Source organism: Phyllobates terribilis, unplaced genomic scaffold, assembly GCF_046119375.1.
Source record: "Phyllobates terribilis strain yellow unplaced genomic scaffold, ASM4611937v1 Scaffold_2__4_contigs__length_985480577, whole genome shotgun sequence".
Lineage (NCBI taxonomy): Eukaryota > Metazoa > Chordata > Amphibia > Anura > Dendrobatidae > Phyllobates > Phyllobates terribilis.
This window is the reverse complement of record NW_027362762.1, coordinates 723409248-723431537: the sequence shown is the minus strand read 5'-3', so window position 1 is coordinate 723431537 and position 22290 is coordinate 723409248. Positions and strand designations below refer to the sequence as shown.

Sequence of the window (22290 nt, the reverse complement as noted above, 5' to 3'; positions counted from 1 at the left end):
TGCTGACTTATCAGGTCATCGGGGTCCCTCACAGCTTCTTGTTATCTTTGTGACATTGTGATGAGATGATCAGTGGCAAATCAACTGATGTGTCGTGATTGGTGACATGACCTGACTATGCAACCGGAAAGCAAATCACACTATGCAATCATGGGGAAAACTGTCCATAGTCAGTGTGTGAACTGTACTAACTCTTCTTTCCCCAGTAATATGGAGTCAGTAGATAGAAAGAACATCATCAACATAAGGTGGTCGACCAGTGCAGCCATGTGTATAAATCCCTTAAATCTTTAAAGGGAACCTGTTATGTAACAGAAAGCCATTAACCTGCAGATATGGGGTTAATCTGCAGGTTAAGAGCGTTCTAAAGCCCTGTGGCCGCTGAGAGCCCCACTGCCAGGAAAAAATTAACTTTATTCCTACCGGCAGCCTCGGGCTTTCAGACATAGGGGTTCGGACAGCCCAGCTTCAGTCACCACTCAGTGCATAGTGAGCAGCAGCTGTAACCGCGCCCCCCGCACTGACTGACAGCCAGCTCAGCATTAGATCCTCAGAAGCACCTGTTGCAGTGCGAAACGGACGTCATCTTCACGCATCCTGCTAATCCCACAGCTATGTGATTATAACAGTGATTTATAATTAAAGTATTTTATGGATGGAGAGTGCCACTTTTCTAGATTATATGGACTAATAGTACTTACAATTACAAGTAGAACACCGTAGATCCGCCAGCCAGACGGTGAGTCCTGTAGTTTTTAAAGTCCTTTACTTTTTGACAGTGCCAAGCTTTTGTTTCCTACCCATTCAGAATGCTCTTAATCTAAAATGAACTCCATATCTGCAGGTTAATAGCGTTTTTTTTTGTTTTTTTTTACATGACAGGTTCCCTTTAAGGAAAATGCAAAAGCTACAATGTTACTACATAATATGTCTTTATGCTACTATAATCTAAAAAAGAAATAGAAAACGAACTAACCCAAACAAATCCGACCCAAATATTCCAAAGCGATCTGAGAGTGGATTGTATGTATGTAGAAAGCGTAAAGGACATGTACACCTTCCTTACCATATACATTTTTATTGTAAATTTGCTTCTGATGAAAATGAAGCAACTTTCTATTTAGCCTTCATTAAAAATGCTCTACCATTTTGCTGCTACAGTGTGTAAGGCATTTATCTAGTAGAATTTTCACAACTAGGTAAATGTTCATAACAAATCAGTCAAAGCTCTGATGGCTCTAAAAAAAGCACTCCTCCTCCCATCAAAGTTTTAATCCTCTTAATATATTGCAGTCATCATATTATATAGCACTGTGTACTTACAATTGCTCATTTTGCCTTTCTACCCAGCTAATTGTTCTCTTTTCTCTGCTTCTATGTAGAAACAGGAAGTCTCTTGTCCCTGCATTAATCATTCCCCTCTTCAACTTCTGACCCAGCTGCTCCCTCCTATCCCCTGCCAGGGGTTTTGCAGTGACTCGTGACTCATACATGGAAAATTGACCTCCTTTTTCTATACAGAGCTTAGAAGGATTCAGCTGGTCAGTTTTTAATCACAAAAGGTCATAGACCTAATAGAAAACAGAAGAATTAACTGGGTAGAAGGGAAAAATAAGCAATTGTAAGTACACAGTGCTATATGATATGATGATTGCAATATATTAAGAGGATAAAAACTTTAATGGGAGTGCTGCTTTAACCGGTTCAGGACCGCTCACTGTACATAAACGTCGGCGCTGCCTGGGCCCTGTGCAGCGCCGACGTTTAAAAACGGTGGGTGGTCCCGCAGCGCTCAAGACCCTCAGGGTCCTGCAAGCGCTGCGGTTCCGGTGCAGAGCGATAGCTCTGACAGGGGACATCATCGGGACCTGATTGGATAGGCAGATACAAGCCACTGTGGATGCCGTCTGGCCTGTGATCCCACAGTGTCAGTTTTTTTAGGCGTGCATAAAAGTGCGGTTTTGTGCACTTCTGAAAAAAAGGACACCACTAAACAGAGGCCAGACGGAGTCCAGAGTAACTCTGCTGCCTCATTACAGTGAATGGATCCCGCAGGGGTTTCATCTGAATTACATCACTTGGAAATTTAGATGGAAACCCCGATGTAAGTGCTCAGCCTAGAGCGCCGGATAAATGTTACATAAAATGTTCCCAATAAAAGCTTCAACTCAGTCCTCGAAAAAAAGCTAGTCCCCACTCAGGTCCGTCATCTGTTAAAAATATAAGGGACTTCCAAGTTACTGGTAGCAGAAAGGCTCTGGAAAAGCGAAATGGCCCTTGACCCCCAAAAGAAATTCAAAAAATTTTGTGCTCCCAAATCCAAATGCCTATTCTACAATAATTTGTTCTCCAATTGTCAAATAGCGCTCCGTCCCTCCCAGATCTCGCCGTATGGCTGAGCGGTACGATACAGCCACATATGGGATATTGCCACTTTTAGAAGAAATTGTGTGACACATTTCGGCATTTTTACCCATTGCCCTGTGTGAAAATGTAAAATCTGAGGGTAAAACATTTTTTGTGGTAAAAATATAATTATGCTTTCTTCACTGCCCAATGGTATAAGTTTAAAAATTAAAAAATACTCACAACTTCCCTAGATGAATTCCTTGAGAGGTGTAGTTTACAAAATGGGGTCACTTGTGGGGGTTTCAGCTGTTTCGGCATGTCAGCGACTCTTCAAATGTGACATGGTGTCTGCAACCTATCCCAGCCAACAAAGCGCTTCTTTCTCTTCCGAACCCTGCCGTACACCAAAGCAGTGGTTTTCCCACACATCTAGATAAATTCCCTAAGGGGTCTAGTTTCCAAAATGGTGTCACTTGTGGGGGTTTCCACTGTTTAGGAACATCAGGGGCTCTCTAAACACAACATGGCGTCTGCTAATTATTCAAACAAATTTTACATTCAAAAAGTCTAATGGCGCTCCTTCCCTTCCGAACCCTGCAGTGCGCCCAAACAGTGGTTTTCCCTCACATATTGGGTATCAGCGCGCTCATGAGAAATTGCACTACAAATTGCATATTCCATTTTTTCCTGTTACCCTTGTGAAAATAAAAAAATTGGGTCTAAAGTAACATTTTTGTGAAAAAAAGTTAAATGTTCATTGTTTTCTTCCACATTCCAAAAATTCCCGTGAAACACCTGAAGGGTTAATAAACTTCTTGAATGTGGTTTTGAGCACCTTGAGGGGTGCAGTTTTTAGAATGGTGTCACTTTTGGGTATTCTCTGTCATAAAGGCCCCTCAAAGTCACTTCAAATAAGATGTGGTCCCTAAAAAAATGTTTTTGTAAATTTTGTTGGAAAAATGAGAAATCGCTGGTCAACTTTTAACCCTTACAGCTTCCTAACAAAAAAAAAATTTTGGTTCTAAAATTGTGCTGATGTAAAGTAGACATGTGGGAAATGTTATTTATTAACTATTTTGTGTGACATATCTCTCTGATTTAAGGGCATGAAAATTCAAAGTTTTAAAATTGCAAAATTTTCGCCAAATTTCCGATTTTTTCACAAATAAATGCAAGTGATATCGAAGAAGTTTTACCACAATCATAAAGTACAATATGTCACGAAAAAACAATCTCAGAATCAGGGGGATCCGTTGAAGCGTTCCAGAGTAATTACCTCATAAAGTGACAGTGATCGGAATTGAAAAAATTGGCCCGGTCAGGAAGGCAAAAACAGGCTCTGGCACAAAGTGGTTAACACTATTTCCGTGTTAGAGATGGAGTCAAAAAAGGGGAGATGGTTATACACAGATCAAATTGTGGATAGGGGAAAACATCTACATTCTGAGGAATGAAAGAAAAAATAGGCTATAGTAAGAGCAAATGAACAGGAAATCACTGCAGAAATGAAGCTGTGCTGATACAAGAGCCAGTGAAAACAGCAGCACCCTGGGCACACAGACCTCACATCCACCATGTATTACTGAGAGGGATACTCTCACAAGTTAAAGTCTGAAACTAGCAGGCTACAAACTGCATATCAGGGGGTCAAAAATGAATGAAGAAATGGAGATTGAACTTAGTATATGGTAATTTTTGTAACTCAAGTTAATCACTACCTAATCAATTTATCAATGACAATAATGTCCATAGTATTTGTTCCCTAATGACTAAGCCAGAAGGGTCTTAATAACTGCCACCCAACCCCTTTTTTTTTGTTTTTTGCCTCTCCACTTTTCAGCAGCCATAACTTTTTTATTTTTTCACGGGTGCGGCTTTTTAAGGCTTTGTTTTATATGGGACAACTTGTATGATATTTTATAGTTTGGTTTAATCTTTCCGGTGCGGGTGGAAAAGTAAGAGAACAAATAACGCTGGTTACTATGCTTCTCTTTTTACCTTCACTAGTTTTCAAAAATAAGGAATAGCCCAGCTAGATATAAATGGCAAGCAGACGTGCATTCAGGGCTTTAAAGTAAATCCTACCTAGACAAATAAAGCGTCCATATTTCATGCTAGTAATGTTTGCCTTTACACAGCGTTGTATCATAAATGTAATTGCTATAAAGTTCTACGAGATTCCATTCATTGTTATTACCGCAGGAGAATATTAACCGTTTACTTTACCATTTAAAACAAGTGAATGCGTATCCAAAATGCACACAGAGTAAGTCGAGCATAAAAAACAGAGCCATAGAAAATATACAAGAATTTACTCCTAAAAATAAATTACAAAAAATGGCTGCAGATCTGTTTTTCATTTGTCCTCAGAGCAAAGCGTGAAAACATTTATTTATAAAGAAAAAAAACTTCATCCCCTGGTTTGGTCAATTGTATGTTTAAAATAAATCTGACTGTGAACATGTTTTAATGCAAACAAGTTGAAAATGTTTGGTTACTGAAGACAGATGTGCCCCGTGAGAACACTTGAGCAACTCAGCGCTGTAATGGGCAGGAGAGCTGTGGGTTTCACAACCAATTGTCAAATTACATGCTTACATGGGGAAATTGCCATTGAAACTGCTTATTACCGGCTTTTAAGGAAAAAGTTATTTTTACACTTTAATTTTTTTTTTTTACTATTGAGAAGCAGAAACAATTATAATTAGAAAGTCTGGTAATGCAATGAATTTAAAGTATTTGTTCACTAGGAAATGAATGCTTTCCGGCAGCAACTTCCCATCCAGAAAGTGAAGCTTTGGGGTCCCTCTAACCCCTATCCGTTGTTATTACCAGGGTGAGCTGCTGGCAAGTCCAGCACAGTGGTACTACAAGGCAAATAAAAGAAACTCAGTCGCTAGGACAAATTCACAATAGCTAAATATATTCTATTAGCAAGGGAATATATCATATCGACCTGTTTGGAAGCACACACCTAGAGATTGAACGTTACGGCTGTTTCAGATGTCCGAAATAATCGGTCTGATGTCTGATCGCAGTGCAAGAGCTGACCACATATCTCCTGACCAGATTGCGACAGCTTCATAGAAATATATGTAGCTATCACAGTGGGATCAGATGTGCGGCCAGCCCGTGCATTGGGATCAGACATCGGACCGATTATCATGGACATCTGAAACAGCCCTTAAAGGGAATCTGTCACCAGGTTTTTGCTATCTCATCTGAGAGCAGCCTGATATAGGCAAAGAGAAGCTGTTTCCAACGATGTATCAATTAGATTACTAGGTGCAGAAGTTCTGAAGCGATTAGAGCTTTTAGATTTAGGATGAAGCAGAGCTGAGAAAGCTAGCCCCGCCCCCACACCAGGCTCTCTGTGTACAAAGTCCATAGACCGTGAGCTGCTTATCACAGGAGGGGGCGTTGCAGGACTAGTTCAGCAATGTTAATTTCTTAGTGATAAAGCCTTCACAGTTAGTAAACAACACCACACACTTTGACAAGTGACAGATCCCTGAATTCTGTGTTTCAGCCTCTATCTGCTGCTGTCTTCAGATTACATAGCAAAAACCTGGTGACAATTTTCCTTTAAGATTGGCTTACATGAGCCGATTTACTGCATTAAATGACCACCATTCGGTAAATATTTACTGATCAGTGGTCATTTAAAGGCAATCTATCAGCAGATTTTTGCTATATAATTTGAGAGCAGCATAACATAGGTCAAGAAAGCCTGATTCCGGGATGTATCACTTACACGACTGCTTGGTGTAGTCTCCGGCTGACAAAGTACTGATTGTATTGAAACTACAACACAGTCTAATAAGTGACACATCCCTGTAATCAGGCTCTTGTGCCCTATATTATTATGCTTTTAGATTAAATACCAAAAAAGTGCTGACAGATTCCCTTCAATACCCTATTAACATAACCGACCACGCTTAACGATCTGTAAAAAATCGTTCAGTGCCCATAGGCTAGCACCCATCATCTCTGGATGATGGGCTGCCGACCAAGATGAATTTTTGTGCAGCACAAAAGATCATATCACCCGATGAACAAGCATTTTGCTAATCTATCGGTTGATCGGCAGTCTGCTTACACTGCAAGATTATTGGGAAAAGAGAAGTATAAATGTACCTTTAGTCTGCCCCTACACTTTAGATATCTATCTGCTGACCTCTGGCAGCTATGCCTCCCATAATAATTATCATTTCTACAGCACCAACATACTCCACAGCATGTTACAATTCAAAGAGGACATGTACAGACAATATCAGACATTAAAAAGAAGCAAAATTCAACACATATCAAGAGGAGTGAGGGCCCTGCTCGCAAGCTTACACTATATGAGCCATACACATGCACTCTTGGCCAAGTGTACATATATTTTGAGTAGGGAAACGAGGATAAAGTGGTTGGTAGACACCTTGGCCCAATTAAGCAAGGTACCAGTTTACTGGCGTAAAACACCTTGAAAAATGCAGGATTGCACAATAAAAATTGTGACTTTTGGCACTTTTATACAAATTTCTGCCAATTCTGCTAAATAGGCAGATCTTGGGCAGGATGGGGTATGGAGAAGCCCGCCCAGCAAATTTATCAAAGTTTACAGCACATTAGTGCAGTCTTAGTGAACTTGGCCTTTTTTCTCACGCTGATCTCCCATCAGAACAAAATGACCGAGCGCTGCTCTGCGCTTCGTCGCTCCATCGCCTACATAGAATATGTAAGTGCAACACGGATGTCTGAATGAGGCCTGATGGTACATTTAAACTGCAGGAAACTAGGAGCTCTAATTTCACAATCATTTTGCAGTATAACCAAGGTGCTGATCACCCAATGAATGAGCAAAACACTCGCTCGTCGGGTGAAAGGATCTTTTGTGCTGCACAGCAAATCATCCTTTGTAAACTGGACCCGCACTGTCGAGAACAATGACCGCCTATGAGCACTGAACAACTTATTCAAGATCATTCAGTGAGTATTGTTAAGTGCGGTCTACCTGTGTAAACAGGCTATTAAATGACCGCCGATCGGTAAATAATTACAGATTAATGGTCGTTTAGTGCCGCCAGTCATTTAGTGCAAACAGACCTTTAAACATTAGATGGTCGGCCAGTCGGGCTGAAATCTGCAATGTATCTCAGTCTGAGGATTACTAACCTAGAGCCTGCGTTCCGGTATTGGTGCAGATGGTAATTTTCATGGAGGGATGTCTGTATAGTTTTTCTAATGTCTTATATCCAGCTGCCTCCTATTCAATGTAGGTACAAAGTATCATCCTAGTTTTAGCTTTACTGTTATATATATGGTAACATCCTTAATACACGAAAGAGTAGGGATCGGAGGAAAACACTCGTTTCATATAATCAATTCGATATCTTACCTGGTAACAGCTCTCTGTCAGCATTTTCTGTACACCCCGGATAAGGATAAAAAAGATGACCTTTTTCTAAGGGATATGGTAGAATCCTAAAAGCTGAAGTAAAATAAAATAGACTGGTTTACAAGGACATACAGGTTATTACTCAATCTTGTTATCATTTATAGTCACAACCTCATTATCTAGTCTGACAAAACCCACAGCCCGCAAAACCAAATCATCATAATATACAGGACAAAGATGTTTAAGTCAAAAGAGGTGACGTAGGAGCTGCTCCAGTGGGGACACATGACATCAATCAATGAATATTTACATTCTGTATTCAGTAGTTTAAATGGCACCTGTCGTGTGTACCTACACATATATATGGTTAATCTGCAGGTAAATGTTGTTAAAATTGTGCCTGCCTTATTACAGCAGCGGTTGCAGGGATAAAAAGTAGTTATAGCATACCTGCAGCCGCTAGCTTCCAGTCATCGGGATGGCGCAGGGAGTGGTTATAGGCATTGATCCCTATACAATGGTACGGTGTAATCACTCCCCAGCACATTGATTGACAGCCTTCTCTACCGTGTGTGTGTGTGCAGCATGTGTGCCGAGCAGGCTGTCAATCAATGTGCTGGGGAGTGATCACAGCCGCGCTCACAGTATTGTGAACAATGACTGTAATCGCTCCCTGTACAGCTCCTATTACTGAAGGCGATCAGCTGCAGAGAGGATATAAGTTAATTTTCTCCCTGTAGCTGCTGCTCCTGTAAAGCAGGCAGGCATGATTTTGAAACTGTTTAGGTGCAGATTAACCCTATGTCTGGATATGGCAGGATTGCTTTAAAAACTAAAGTGGTTGATCAGCATTAGCATATATTTTTAACAGTGTTTACATGCAGATGCAGGGTTTCCTTTTAGCAGCTAAATAAACAATTTCTAGCCTGGACTAAGTCCCACAATCATACATGATGTTCATTCTAACACCTAATAAACTAATTCATGTACATTAAAGCTGATCTGCCACCAGATTTCAGAATGTAAACTGCAAACATAATTAAAGGGATTCTGTCACCCCGAAAATGTGATTAAACTACTAAAACTTATCCTCATAAAAAGCATACGTGTATTATAAATTTTGCTTCTTCAGTTGGAAAGGAAAGTGGTTTTATTTCATATGGAAAAGTGGGTTCCTCAGTGCCCAATTTCGCCCCATCAATCAACATACAGATCACTTTGCCTTAACTTGATTGACAGCGCTCACTTGCCAACATTGAGTGCTGTCAGAATTGAATCCCCGACTCTGCTCGACCACACTAACACTTCAGAAGCAGAACAAGCACACGTACACGTACACATTGTCAGTGTGGCACTCTCACCTCTCTCTCCCCTGACTGCAGCGCCCCCACTCGCTGCACACAAGATCGCACAGTATCAAACGACTTTGTGATCCTTGCAAATAACAGCACTCACAAGCATAGCTAGTAAATGGCAGAGTGCGCAGGTTACTAAAGTCTCCCTCTGACCCACAGTTAAAAACAGCAGCATGTGTGCATATATACAATCTCTCCTGCCCATCTTGCCCTGCCCATCTTGCCCTGCCCATCTTGCCCTGCCCATCTTGTCCTGCCCATCTTGTCCTGCCCATCTTGTCCTGCCCATCTTGCCCTGCCCATCTTGCCCTGCCCATCTAGTCTCAAGCAGTATGGCACACATTCAGATTCCATAGTACAGCTCTAAACAGGGATAAAGACAAGTTGATAGCCGACTGTGTGTTCTAGTGATAAAAATGATTACTGCGCAATTTATATAAATAGTCATGGAAAATAAAATAAGAAAAGCAGCCTTTTTATTTTAGAAAAATTTCGTACAAAATAAGCCACTTTCTGATTATAGCAGCTTTTAAACTAACAGCGTAATTGAAATGTCACGGCATTTGCATTGTGAAATGACACAAGTATGAAAACCATATTTTCTTGTGCAAACAAGAGATAAAAGGCTACATGTATGTCTAATTTTGAAAACACATCTTCATTACAAAGATCCCAGTGGGGCTGATATAGATAAGCCGCCCTCTTTGATGTCTTGTGAATGGAGCATTGAGATAACTAAATTAGTATTCCCACTTCAAACAATAACACAAGTGCTAGGGGCTCCCTTTGAAACTAATACAGGCAGCAGAGCATTCCAATGGTGCTGACAATTTAATTACAATGGGCAGGTTACAAACCTATGTAGTGAAGCAACAAAGGGTACAGTATAGAAGGCAGACATACTTACTGCCCTCCCATGTGCAGTGAAGTAAGTTCAGTGCTCCTTCCACCCGTTTCCAGTGCTGGAGGTGAAAAAAGGCATATGCCACAGCTTCACTGTCTCCGCGCTTCAGTATGTGTTCTGGTGGCATAATCAAGCTCTTCATTTCTAACAGGTACTGGAACAGCAAAGCACAAAAATAAAACATTAGATCACCAGGTCAGCAAAAAATGGCTTATCTCTGAACAAAAGGATTGGACATGTTGAAAACCAACAGTTTGATGATTTTGCTCTCCTCTGACTTTTTCTTCCGAAGAAAAACCCCATACATATTAGATGGTCAACCAATTCTGACATTATTTTGCGGATCAGTCAACAATAATCTAATAAGTATAGTGACCAAAACAGTTGAAATACACTATTAAACATGATGGCTGTTGGTCTCAGGAATGGTTACTAAGGCTGTTTTTTTTCATGTGGAGTTTTGGGGAATTTTTCTATTCCTTTCCTTTTTCCAGCTCCCAAGATCTGAGTGAACTCATTTAATCCAGCTTTCGGAATGAAAAATACAGAATTCCCCTTTATGTGAATGTTTCCTGTAAGATGAAAATCCCCTGTTTTTGAGTTACCGCCTGATTAGAACCTTGTTAGATCAATCCTTCGGAAAGGTGGGTACAAACAATGCAGCTGCTGTTACAGCTCTTACAGCGGTTGTCACCCACCTTTTCCAGGATCATGGATGGAAAAGGTCACTAGTTATCCAGTGGTATAGCCTATATTTCTTCTTTAGCTAAATCTATCTGCCATTCAGAACTGGATTTTATCACCAGAAAGAAATGCATTCTGGGAAGTTAACATGGCCATACTATAAGGATTGAACCCATTTTTGGAATAACATTATTATTTCATGGCTAAAATACAGTGCTACACCTGTCCATTGGCTTTATGGGGTATTGCATTCAAGTAGAAAGGGCTGAGCTGCAATTTCGTACATGGTCCAATGACAATAATTGCAATTTTTTGGGAAAAAATTGTTTATCTTTCATGCCTTCATCCCAAGTTTATCTGCTGAGTGCTAAGGCCACACACACATTAGACTAAAGTCAGACGAACCCGCTGATATTAGCCGGAAGTCAAATGCGTATAGGGGCTTCCCGTCTCTTCCCTGACAGATGATGACGGGGGCGAGAATGATCCATTCTGTTGGATTTCCAGCGGCCTTCTTTTGTTCTCCAGGAGATAAGCCGTTGCCAGAGGAGTCTGGCAGGGGCTTTCTCATAGAGGGTAGAGGAGTGCTCAGCTAATACAAGCTTTCTCGTGAATGGGAAAGTCGGGGAGATAGATGTTAGGGGGTCTTTTAGTTTCAAGTAGAAAATCAAAATACACAACAAATAGCCTAAAATGAGTCTCAAATTGAAAGCATTAAAATTACTCAATGTTTATGAGGCTTTATACATTAAAAATTGGTCGATGAGGAACCATGTTTTTTTGGAGAGTAAAGAAGTTTTAACAGTATAATTATCTTGACATTGTAACACGAGTCACCTACATGCCATTAACAAAGTCTACTGTATTCCTATTATCTCAATAGGTTTTCTGATGCTTCACCTTTATTATATATCCTACGTGTCTGTTCTATTCGCAGACATTAAGCCTTGCATTAAATAGCTTTGATCATTTTTTTGCTGTTGACTTGACTAAACTAGTCCAGCCAATTACTTGACTCCGGTTCATATAGGGGCGATCTTGAGATAATTTACTAATCTGTAGAAGTGACTCAACTTTCTCTTTTCTTTAAGTAACACTGATGAGGTTGGGTTCTGGTCAAGCAAAGCGTGTTTGCTGCATGACTGAGTCTTCCTCTGCTTGCCCCAGGCCATCGTGCTGGAGGGTGATATACTAGTTAATCCTCTGTAATCCTCTTAGTTTAACACACCAGTGAAGGTCTGCATGGATCTTGTGTGGGAAAAAAGTCCCATGTACCCAGGGATATTTCACCTCGTGGGTTTGGCATGGCCTTTGTTAGGGTCTTTCAGTATAGCCATATCTTGTCACGCAAGAACACGTTCTTCTACCAGTTAAGACTTTACTTGCTTGTGCTTGCAATATCATCTAGCACTCATCACGCATAAGAATATCTAAGCAGCGCCATTCTGTGAAATCCTGGAAAATGTATTTAATATTTAGTTACACATTTTTATCAACATTTGTGCACACATGGAAATGAGTGGGCTTATCTAAGGTTTATCAATCAGAATTGCGATCCTCCATTACAGCTGCGTGGAAGCACGCTACTAGAGGTGCTATGATCAGGCAGAATTTGCTGGCTCTAAAAAGTGCCCATATACATTAGACAAAACTCTGCCAATCCAGCAAATTTTACTGGGACCCGTTTATAGGAGCCCTCGATCACAGATAAGCTGTTGGCACAGCTGTGTGGTAATGTCTCTCCATGCACACTCGATCAAGCCAGTTATTTGGGATTTATCACCAGTACCATTAGCGAAGATCATTCCTTAAGTTATCCTTTTTCTTATGGTATAGATTATTTTTTTGTGAAAAGCACAAGTATATGTATCATTGTCCATTATGCTGCTTACTAACAGAGTGAGAAAGTGAGGGGGGATCGTATGTGAGGGCCATTAGGTATCCCCCAGAATGTGCTTAGAAGCATACTGAACCACTGGAGTGCATGGTAATCACAGCCACGCCTGTGGTTACCATGCAAAAATAAAAGTGTGGACTGGGTCAAGTTATTTGACAAAGTCAGTTTATGAAAACCTGTATTGGGCTTTTATTTTTGGAGAGATCTATAGGATGGTAGTTGGACGGATCTCTTCCTCAGTCCAGGTTTTACAAGTGGCCCTTGGCCACAGTCTTTATTTAAACCTGCAGTTAAGGTTTGGGTGTGTCAGTTTTGAGTTGCATTTCACATACAGCAGAACTGAAGGTGCAGTGAACGTCTGCCTGCCTGTGTGAAGCTAAAACAGACCACAGCCAGCGATGCAAGCAACCACGATAGCACCCGAGAACCTTAAGGGAGTGCAAGTGCCAGAGGCACTGGACATTATTTACATGTTCCCAGCTGCGATCCGGAGGTAATTTCATGCAGTATTTGGACAATGAAGGACGTTTTATTTAACTTGCCTGGGTCACTGTCTCAATAAATTCACTGGTGGAAATGCCGCTGCCTTACTACAGTTAGATTTACTCATTATTACTAAAGAACAGCCTAAAAAATTAAAGGAGAACTGGTGAATGACTCTTAAAATCAGTAACATAGGAAGTAAGTTGTTTAACCAAGATCTTTGGTAGAGAATATTAAGTATAAAAGCTGAAGAAGACTCAGCTTCACTCAGCAGCGGTATCTGTCGGGTGTCCCATCAAACTTACATTTGCAGTTAAAAAAACAAGGAAATGACATATCACAGTATGACCACACTGGAAGTCCAAAATATATCTGCCCTATTATCACTACTTTATCTCATGTATATCCAGGTCTTAAACCCCCTAGAAACGTTTTCAGGTGAACTGTTTGTCTATTCCATCTGCAGCTTTTTTGTACGTTGGTCGCACATGGGATATGTATCAGTCAAACTCAGACAGCCATCTCTACCGGAACCATTACCCCATTCTCATGAGTGAATGGGGAGAAAGATAAAGTCTGCAGACTGCTCAGGCAGCAGCTTATCTCCAATGTAAACGGGTGTAGGAATTCCAACTGCCCTATCCCCATCCCTCTCATTCTTGTCATCTGTCGGGAGGGCTCATACTGTCATCCTGTTCTGCCGAAATCAGCGAGCCGACCTTTTTCTAATGTGTAGATGCGCCTTTAGGAACTCTGTGAAGCATAGAACTAATTGGATTACCAACATTCTAAATTAGCCAAACTTTTATGAGGAAGGGGGGACTCACTTAAAAAAAAGTTTTGGTCTACTAAATTTCAAAATACAACCATCCATCCAAATAAAAAATTATTGGGCTGAATTTGATATAGTGTCACCTTAAGAAAGAAGCACAATGCTTCTGGTATACTGCAATGGAAAGAGAAAAATCTATTACTGTAGTAGTTTCTTCATAGTCGGCTAGGAAAAGAACAGGTATCGTTGCATAGTCCATTGACATATGGGCTGACACACATTACAGTCGTAAAAAAAGAGTTTGGGAGATGGAGAATGTGTGTACAAAGTTCAAAAGTTCAGGTTGCATCGTCTGATTTACTGCTCGATCCTATATTTCATGTCCTAAATTACAGTGCACTTTCCTTAGCATGGGAGAACTGCAGATTCCTCACAAAATTATTATCATATTCCAGGATTTACAGCCGCTGGTGACATCATCCAATTAAATCCAGAGGACATTTGTGGGACAGAGATGCCACCAAGGTTGAAAACGCTTCACTTGTCAGATGGTGAGCAGTAATGGCAGTGGCAAGCAGTGCCAAAAGAGAGAAAAAAATAGGATTACTTCACCCATATGATGGTAATTACAGTGAGATCTGGCTTTTCTTCATTGCACACTGCAGATTTTCTAGCCTTTCAGTAATTTAATGCAGACATGTACGTTTTATACAGTAAAAATACTACATATAAAACATTGATTATTTTCCTACAATGCCACCAGTCAATGTGTTGGATATATATGGGCACCAAATGAAAATGCCAGTTTAAATTCTGTGTTTGAAGTAGGAAAAATGGGCAAGCAAGGATTTGAGCAACAATGACACCTGCGATTGTACTGGCTACAGAGCATGTATCTGCACAAACTGAAAACCGGAGGTCTTCTTCTCTGTAAGAAGTGTTAGTACATCCTAAAAGTGATCCAAGGACAAATAACAGGTGGTATAAGTTGGCACAGGGTCAGAGGTTGACAGGGCACACTGATGCCGGTAGTTGGGAAGTGACGGCTAGCCGATCTGGTCCGATCCCACAGAACAGCAACAGTAGTGCAAACTAATGAAGAGGTTAATGCTGGCTGTGATACAAAGGAGTCAGTACCCACATTATATCACAGCTTGCCGTGTAGCGGTGGACTAACTAAAGGGTCTCTGCTCCTCCCTGTCCATCGCTCATGGTGCCAACAATGGGCCTGTGAGCATTTCAACTCAACCACAGTATAATAGACGATGGCCACGTCTGATGAACTCATTTCTTTTATATCATGTGTACGGCTATGTTAGCGTAGCTTACCTGGGGAACACATGGCACCAGGATGCACTATGAGAACAAGGCAAGCTAATAATGGCAGTGCAATGCACTGGGCATGTTCTGCTAGGAAACCTTGGACCTGGTTTTCAAGCGAATATGACCTTGATACGTACCACCAACCTAAACATTGTCCTACACCTGCAATACCCCCTTCAAGGCACGTATTTCATGCAGGATAATGCACCCTGCAAAACCTTTTTTTGTGAGACTTTTGGAAACAACAACTTTTTTTTTATCAAGCAATTGGTAATCTCAATCTGATGGAGAATCTGTAAAATGTGCTGGAAAAGAAGTCTGATCTATCGAGGACCTAGCTCACAACTTAGACATCTTAAAGGATCTTGTACCAACACCTGCAGTGGTCTTGTGGATGAGCAGTCATACGTATATTGAATATGAATCAAGTTGATAAATTTAGAAAACAAACATCTAGAAATGCCTAAATCAGTCAAGGAAAATCAGTCCAGAAAGTAGCATTGTTGTGAAGGCTCTCCAGTAAAGTTGCCAACTTCTGAGTTACGAGTGGATGGATTACAATGGATGGGAAGCATAAAAAGCCATCTATAACATCTCAATAGATAGAAATATACACAAATCAATGCAAAAATACTATAAGGTTAATAGGTAATTTAATAATAAATACCAATAGTATCTGTAGAGGTAGTAAGTACCCATTTCATGATTTCCATAGCTTGCACTCATGAAGTCTAATAGACTAAAATGGTTGTATGTGAGTTAGAGAGGCTGTTTCATGAGGACAACCTTTGTCCACATGACTTGATGGGGCATATGGATACCAAAGAGGCGTGGGTCTCATGCTCAGGACCACCTTCTGTGAGATAGAACAGATAGTCCTTTCTGTTCATGTGAACATGAGTCAACCATTACATCTGAATAGCTGACATGTAATACTACATTTTTCATGCAGTGGATGTGTTTTTCCTAGCAGCATTAACTGCTTATAGGGGCTTCTGAGATCAGGACCCATGGCAGGAAACTGATCAAGAAGCACTTGCCCTTTGAACAGGGTAGATTATGTTGAGATAAGCCTTTATAATGAGTGTTATTAGCAGCGGTTCTGGGTGCATAAGTGACCACACAGTTAATTTTGTGATGTTTTGTTCTTGTTAGTATCACTCAGATTCATGAGTGTCAGGGTAACATCAGAACTTATAAAAATCTCATAAAGCATGTAAGAGGATGTGGTAACTAGGCAGGACATCTCTTACCATATATATACGATTACCCAACTGGATCTTCTCTTGAATGCCAATGAACAAAGATGGGCACACATAAATTGGCCAAATTATGCGCAAAAAAACTTCATTTTCCAAAGTGACATTAGTCTAGATACAATATTTCTTATATTTTCATGTATGGAGTGCCGAAGTTCTTTTTGCAGTTGAGATTACTTTTTTCTTCAGAGCACCCGAGTAGACCAGTGAGCGACCCCTCTCTTTTTTCTATTAATCATTTTTGGGATCCCGCTCCTGGAGCATTGCAGCAGGTACGTGTTCACACTATTAGAAGTTTGACAGCCTTTTTTCTGACCATGTGTCCCTCCCATTCAGTCACAGGTGGTTTTAACTAGCTCTACCAGCCCATACATTGTAGGTTAAAAGCCCAAGCAGAGACATATTGTCCATACAGGCTTACAGCCCTAGAGTGGCATATCCAGTGGTAGCGTAGCGTAGTTTCCCATCATACGAAGGTGACCTTGTCGTGGTTGATGGGCACACATAAATTGGCCAAATTATGCGCAAAAAACCTTCATTTTTCAAAGTGACATTAGTCTAGATACAATATTTCTTATATTTTCATGTATGGAGTGCCGAAGTTCTTTTTGCAAAAGAGAAGACAAGGCGTCAGCTACAAAACTGCCTCAGTCTTGATCATTCATGCAAGTGAGCAGCAATTTCTTCCAGCAATTACCTATCTGGCTGCAGTTGTTAATGCTCTATTAAAATTAAACAGGAATGAAAAAAACCTAATTCTCATTACACTGCATGATGGGGTAACATAACCGAACGGCCATCAGTGAAGGCTAGAATACCGGTACTGGCTTTCCACGGACAATGGTGTTGTGAGCGTTTTCTTTATTCATAAATGTAAGAATTGTATATTAGATTTCATACAGCATGAAGGAATGCAATAAACTCACTGACGTAATACTAAACTATCTAAATGTAGGTTTCTTTTCAGAAATCAGTTTAAAACCAGAGTGTGAGGTACGAGAGAGATAGATAGATAGATAGATAGATAGATAGATAGATAGATAAAGAGTTATAATGGTTGAGCTCAGCTCCAACAACCAGAGGGCCGTGTTAAAAGGACTCTCACCTGTTTTTTGCTACCTAAACTGAGAGCAGCATAACGTACAGACTGAGACCCTGATTCCCGCGATATGTCCATTACTGGGCTGTTTGCTGTAGTTTTGATAATCTCCTGCTGATAAATCAGTGATTTTATCACTAAAAACTACTAAACCTGCTGCCAGGTAGTCCTCTATAGTCATGAGTTCTGTATAACCTGCTCTTCCACACTGACTGGCAGCTTTCTACCTATGCACAGTGTACACAGAAAGCTGCCAATCAGTGGTGTGGGCGGGGTTATACAGAGATCAGTATTCAGAGAACTGGTAGAGCTGCAGGGATTTTATTACAAATATAACACGCAGACCAGTTAATGACACATTGCTGGAATCAAGGTCTCTGTCCCTACATCATGCTGCTCTCAGATGGGTAAAAAAAACTTGCGAAATTCCATCTAAGGCCCCTAGACTAAAGTTTGCCGAACACAAAGATATTGGCTGGCTCACAGACAGCCTAATGTGTATGGGGACCTCCCGTCATTTCCATGAAAGATGTAGGGGGTGGGAAAGGATCCACCCTGTTAGATCTCCAATAGAGAGAAAGGTCAGAGCTCCTGTCTATGGTGGATTCAAGGAGATAGCTGTTGGCTGAACAATTGATTGGTCGACTGATGCCTGCCATCACTTGTCAGATGGGCAGGTGGGTATAGTGGGTAGGCGTGCCATCATCGACAGGCGGCATCCCTAAGAGCTTAGCTCTGGGGCTGCCGGAACTAACGGGGCACTGCCACTGTGCACCTACCCATGAAGTAAACGCCTCTTTCCTATATATAGATGGTTCTCCCCTGGTGACAAGAGATTGTGGGTAAGCTTGACAATCTTCATATGTGATTTTAGGAAATAGACACACTATAACTCAAAATATGATACCAGTGATATGGGGGAATTCAGTAGCGGTAAGAATTCGTTTTTTGCCCCCACTAATATTTTATATACTGCTCACATTTTTCATGAATAGAACTTTTACCTACTGTAGTCTATGGGCCTGCTCACATGTCCGTGTATTTTTTGTAGAATGACTGCTCGGTGCCAAAACACATAAACATGTCCGATTATGATCCCAGTCACGAATCAAACCAACCAATGGAAGTCTATGGGTTATCATTTTTTCAATATGAGGAAAAAAAAAATATTCAGAGTTTCATCAGTTTGAGTACGAGAAAAATCACTGACGTGTGAATGAAGCCTTATTGACACACATCCACCATATTCTGTAAACGTAGATTTAGATGAAGAACAATGTAAAGAAGGTCCAGGAATAAATAGCATGTCCTAATCAACAAGGAGCAAAATATTTCCAGATATTTCAGGAGGTAAAAATAACACCGTCATTATTGAAATCATCAGTAAGGCAGACATGGCCAGTTTATGATTGATGAAAAGCTTCAATAACACAGATTGGCCCATTTATAATGTTACGGTTATTATTTATACATGGTCATGATTGCACCACATTTGCAAAAGAAGAAAATAAATAAGAATGGAATGCTTTCCAATACCGGCATCTTTATTAACCGTATATATATCAAGCATAAGTCACAAATTGCTCTGGTCTCTGCGTCTTTGTCCACATTTATTCCAAAAATATACATTTCCTTACAAGTCTGGGCAGCAAGAAATGTTTGGGCCGGTGAGACAGACGTGAAACCCTTTGTCATTGAGCTCTTGAAATTTGAGCCGTTATTTTTAGCAGACATGTAAGGGGCAGATCTGTTTGATGTACTCGATGAGGGAAATACAATGTCTGTGCTGAATATTATGCTGGTGTACTAGATTCCACGGCTTGTACAGGCCATATGCCGCATGTCACAGAGTAAGATACAGAGGCGCAAGAGATGAATGAAGAGGAGACACTCATGGGTGGTATGCTCTATAGGGTTTTCCAGGGTTAGAAAGACATGGCTGCTGTCTTCCAGGAACAGTGTTACTTCTATATACAGGAGGTGTGTTCTATTGCACTTTGCTCACATTCACTTTACCCCCTTAGAGGACATTGACGAGAGCGTACGTTGCGATCAAGGGTACATACAGTAGTGTTCAAAATAATAGCAGTCCAATATGACTAACCAGATTAATCACTGTTTTTGGTATGAATTATATTACCACATATCAAACCATTTACCAGTTGGTGCAGCAGAGTCTAAGAAACCCAACAGACTCAGCATTCATGATCTGAATGTTTTTGAGTCTGTGTATTTGAATATTTAATTGAAAGGAGTGTTCAAAATAATAGCAGCGTGGAGTTCAATTAGTGAGGTCAATCATTCTGTGAAGAAACAGGTGTGAATCAAGTGGCCCTTATTTAAGGGTGAAGCCAGCACATGTTGTACCTACATTTCTCCTTGAAAGCCTGAGAAATATGGGTCATTGGAGACATTGTTCAGAAGAACATCGTACTTTGATTAAAAAGTTGATTGTAGAGGGTAAAACTTATAAAAGAAGTGCAGACAATGATAGGCTGTTCAGCTAAAATGATCTCCAATGGTTTAAAATTGAAAGCAAAACCAGAGAGACATGGAAGAAAACTGAAGACTACCATTCTAATGGATCGAAGAATAGCCAGAATGGCAAAGGTTCAGCCAATGATCAAAGACAGTCACAATTTACCTGTGACTACTGTGACAGTTAGAAGAGTCCTGTGTGAAGCTAATCTCTTAGCAAGAAGACCCCGCAAAGTGCCACTGTTAAAAAAAGACATGTATTGAAACGGATACAATTTGCCAAAGAACACCTCAACTGGCCTAAAGAGAAATGGAGAAACAATTTGTGGACTGATGAAAGTAAAATTGTTCTTTCTGGGTTCAAGGGTCGCAGACAGTTCGTCAGGCGACCCCCAAACTCTGCATTCAAGCCACAGTACACTCTGAAGACAGTGAAGCATGGTGGTGCAAGCATCATGATATGGGCATGTTTCTTTTACTATGGTGCCGGACCTATTTACCACATACCAGAGATCATAGTAACATAGTTTTTAAGGTTGAAGGAAGACTAAGTCCATCTAGTTCAACCCATAGCCTAACATGTTGATCCAGAGGAAGGCAAAAAAAAAACCCATGTGGCATTTAAACAGCTGGAGTGCCAGTGCCCACAGGAGACAATTGTGGGGTCCCCATGGATTACCATAGTAGCCAGGTGCCTACTGAAGTCTCCCATGGCTGCCATGTTTTTCCTCCTATGAAATCTTGCCAATGTAACCATATACCGTATATGTAATGAAATGAGGACAATAAAACTTCCACACTGCTCCAATATTTACTGCCACAACGGTTTATCTCCTTCCCCTATTGATAGTTCTGCTTCGGGTCACTTGTCTTATTACTACACTATTCGTATAAATATGTGGAATATGTTGATGATATACTTCATAAATATAATATAGATTGAGAATACATACCTTTGGGACATGAGGATTAAATTCTACTGCTCGATGAATGGCCTCCACAGCATTCATCTCTGATGTACTAAGTCCTCTCCTAGAGGCAGCTTCAGGTGAGAATCTACAACAGAAAACCATAAGAGGTCAACTACAATAGGTTACATTTTGGTATGATGTGTAGGCATGGTACTGCTGTCTAAGACGTAGTACTAAAATAAATAAACTTGTCAAAAGCACACATTTTCTAAATGTGCTCAATGTTCCAGATATCGACTGCTGAAAATCTGCATGTCAGAGGCCTTTGTCTACTCCCTGTTATTTTACCAAAGATCCCCCATGCTCAGTAGACACCTGATATTAGCAGTCTTACTGCATGCATGGTGGAGCCATCTTTACTGCATAGGGTGGAGATGGGCACTGTGCGACCATCACTGCTGACAAAGGTGGAACAGCTATCCTCCTCCCCGACTGTTCCGCCCGTCTGAGCGGTAGGAGCAGCAGAGCAAGCACAGAAGTACCAGCCACTAAACCACTCATTAAAAGCATTAATATGTCTGTCCATACTAGTTATAATGACACCACCAACCCATTAGCATAATATAAATAGCACTTTGCTTTTATCTGTACTGTCTGAAAGTGAAAACGTTTTTTGCTGCTCATAGCACCCAACCACAGCTCAGTTTTCAATTTTTAACTAGCACTGGTAAAATGAAAGCTGCGTTGTGATTGGTTGCTGTAGACAAGAAAATGCCAGCAGAGCACACATAGTGGAAATATATCTAAAACACATACAGAGGTCTTCGGTGGAGGGTTATAAACCTATAGATAGGGTGGTTGAGAAAGGAAAGAATTATATATTAATAAATAATCAAGTAAACTAATAATAATCTTTATTTTTATATAGTGCCATTAATTCCACAGTGCTTTATAGACATTATCATCGCTGTCCCCATTGGGGCTTACAATCTACATTCCCTATCAGTATGTCTTTGGCGTGTGGGAAGAAACCGGAGAACCCTGAGGAAACCCACGCAAACACTATGAAGAACATACAAACTCCTTGCAGATGTTGTTCTTGGTGGGATTTGAACCCAGGACCCCAGCGTTGCAAGGCTGCAGTGCTAACCACTGAGCCTCCGTGCTGCCCGCAAAGTATATATAGAATAAGAACTGCCAGATCACAGACGAGACTGGAGGGAGTAGCTAATGTCAGCTGTGCACAGGAGAGTGAAGGGAGTCCGGAGAAGCAGGGAGTTGTGGGAAATGTAGTTTTCAGTGGTCACATGATCAGCACTGAAGGACCGCCCATATCACATTAAGCAGAGAGATGCAGTTATGGAGACATCGGAGCCAGAAAGAGGAGTAA

At 40.7% G+C, this 22290-nt stretch overlaps 1 protein-coding gene across 1 annotated transcript in view; it reads right to left on the bottom strand.

Moving 5' to 3' along the window:
- The window catches only part of ST7L (suppression of tumorigenicity 7 like), a 196750-nt gene that overhangs the window by 54711 nt on the left and 119749 nt on the right, over positions 1 to 22290 (bottom strand). Inside the window, exons 11-13 of the mRNA XM_073667182.1 lie at positions 20943 to 21045; positions 9998 to 10148; positions 7736 to 7828 (exon numbers count right to left, since the gene is read on the bottom strand). Of these exons, the coding sequence (XP_073523283.1) occupies positions 7736 to 7828; positions 9998 to 10148; positions 20943 to 21045 (347 nt within the window). The remainder of the gene's footprint in view (positions 1 to 7735; positions 7829 to 9997; positions 10149 to 20942; positions 21046 to 22290) is intronic.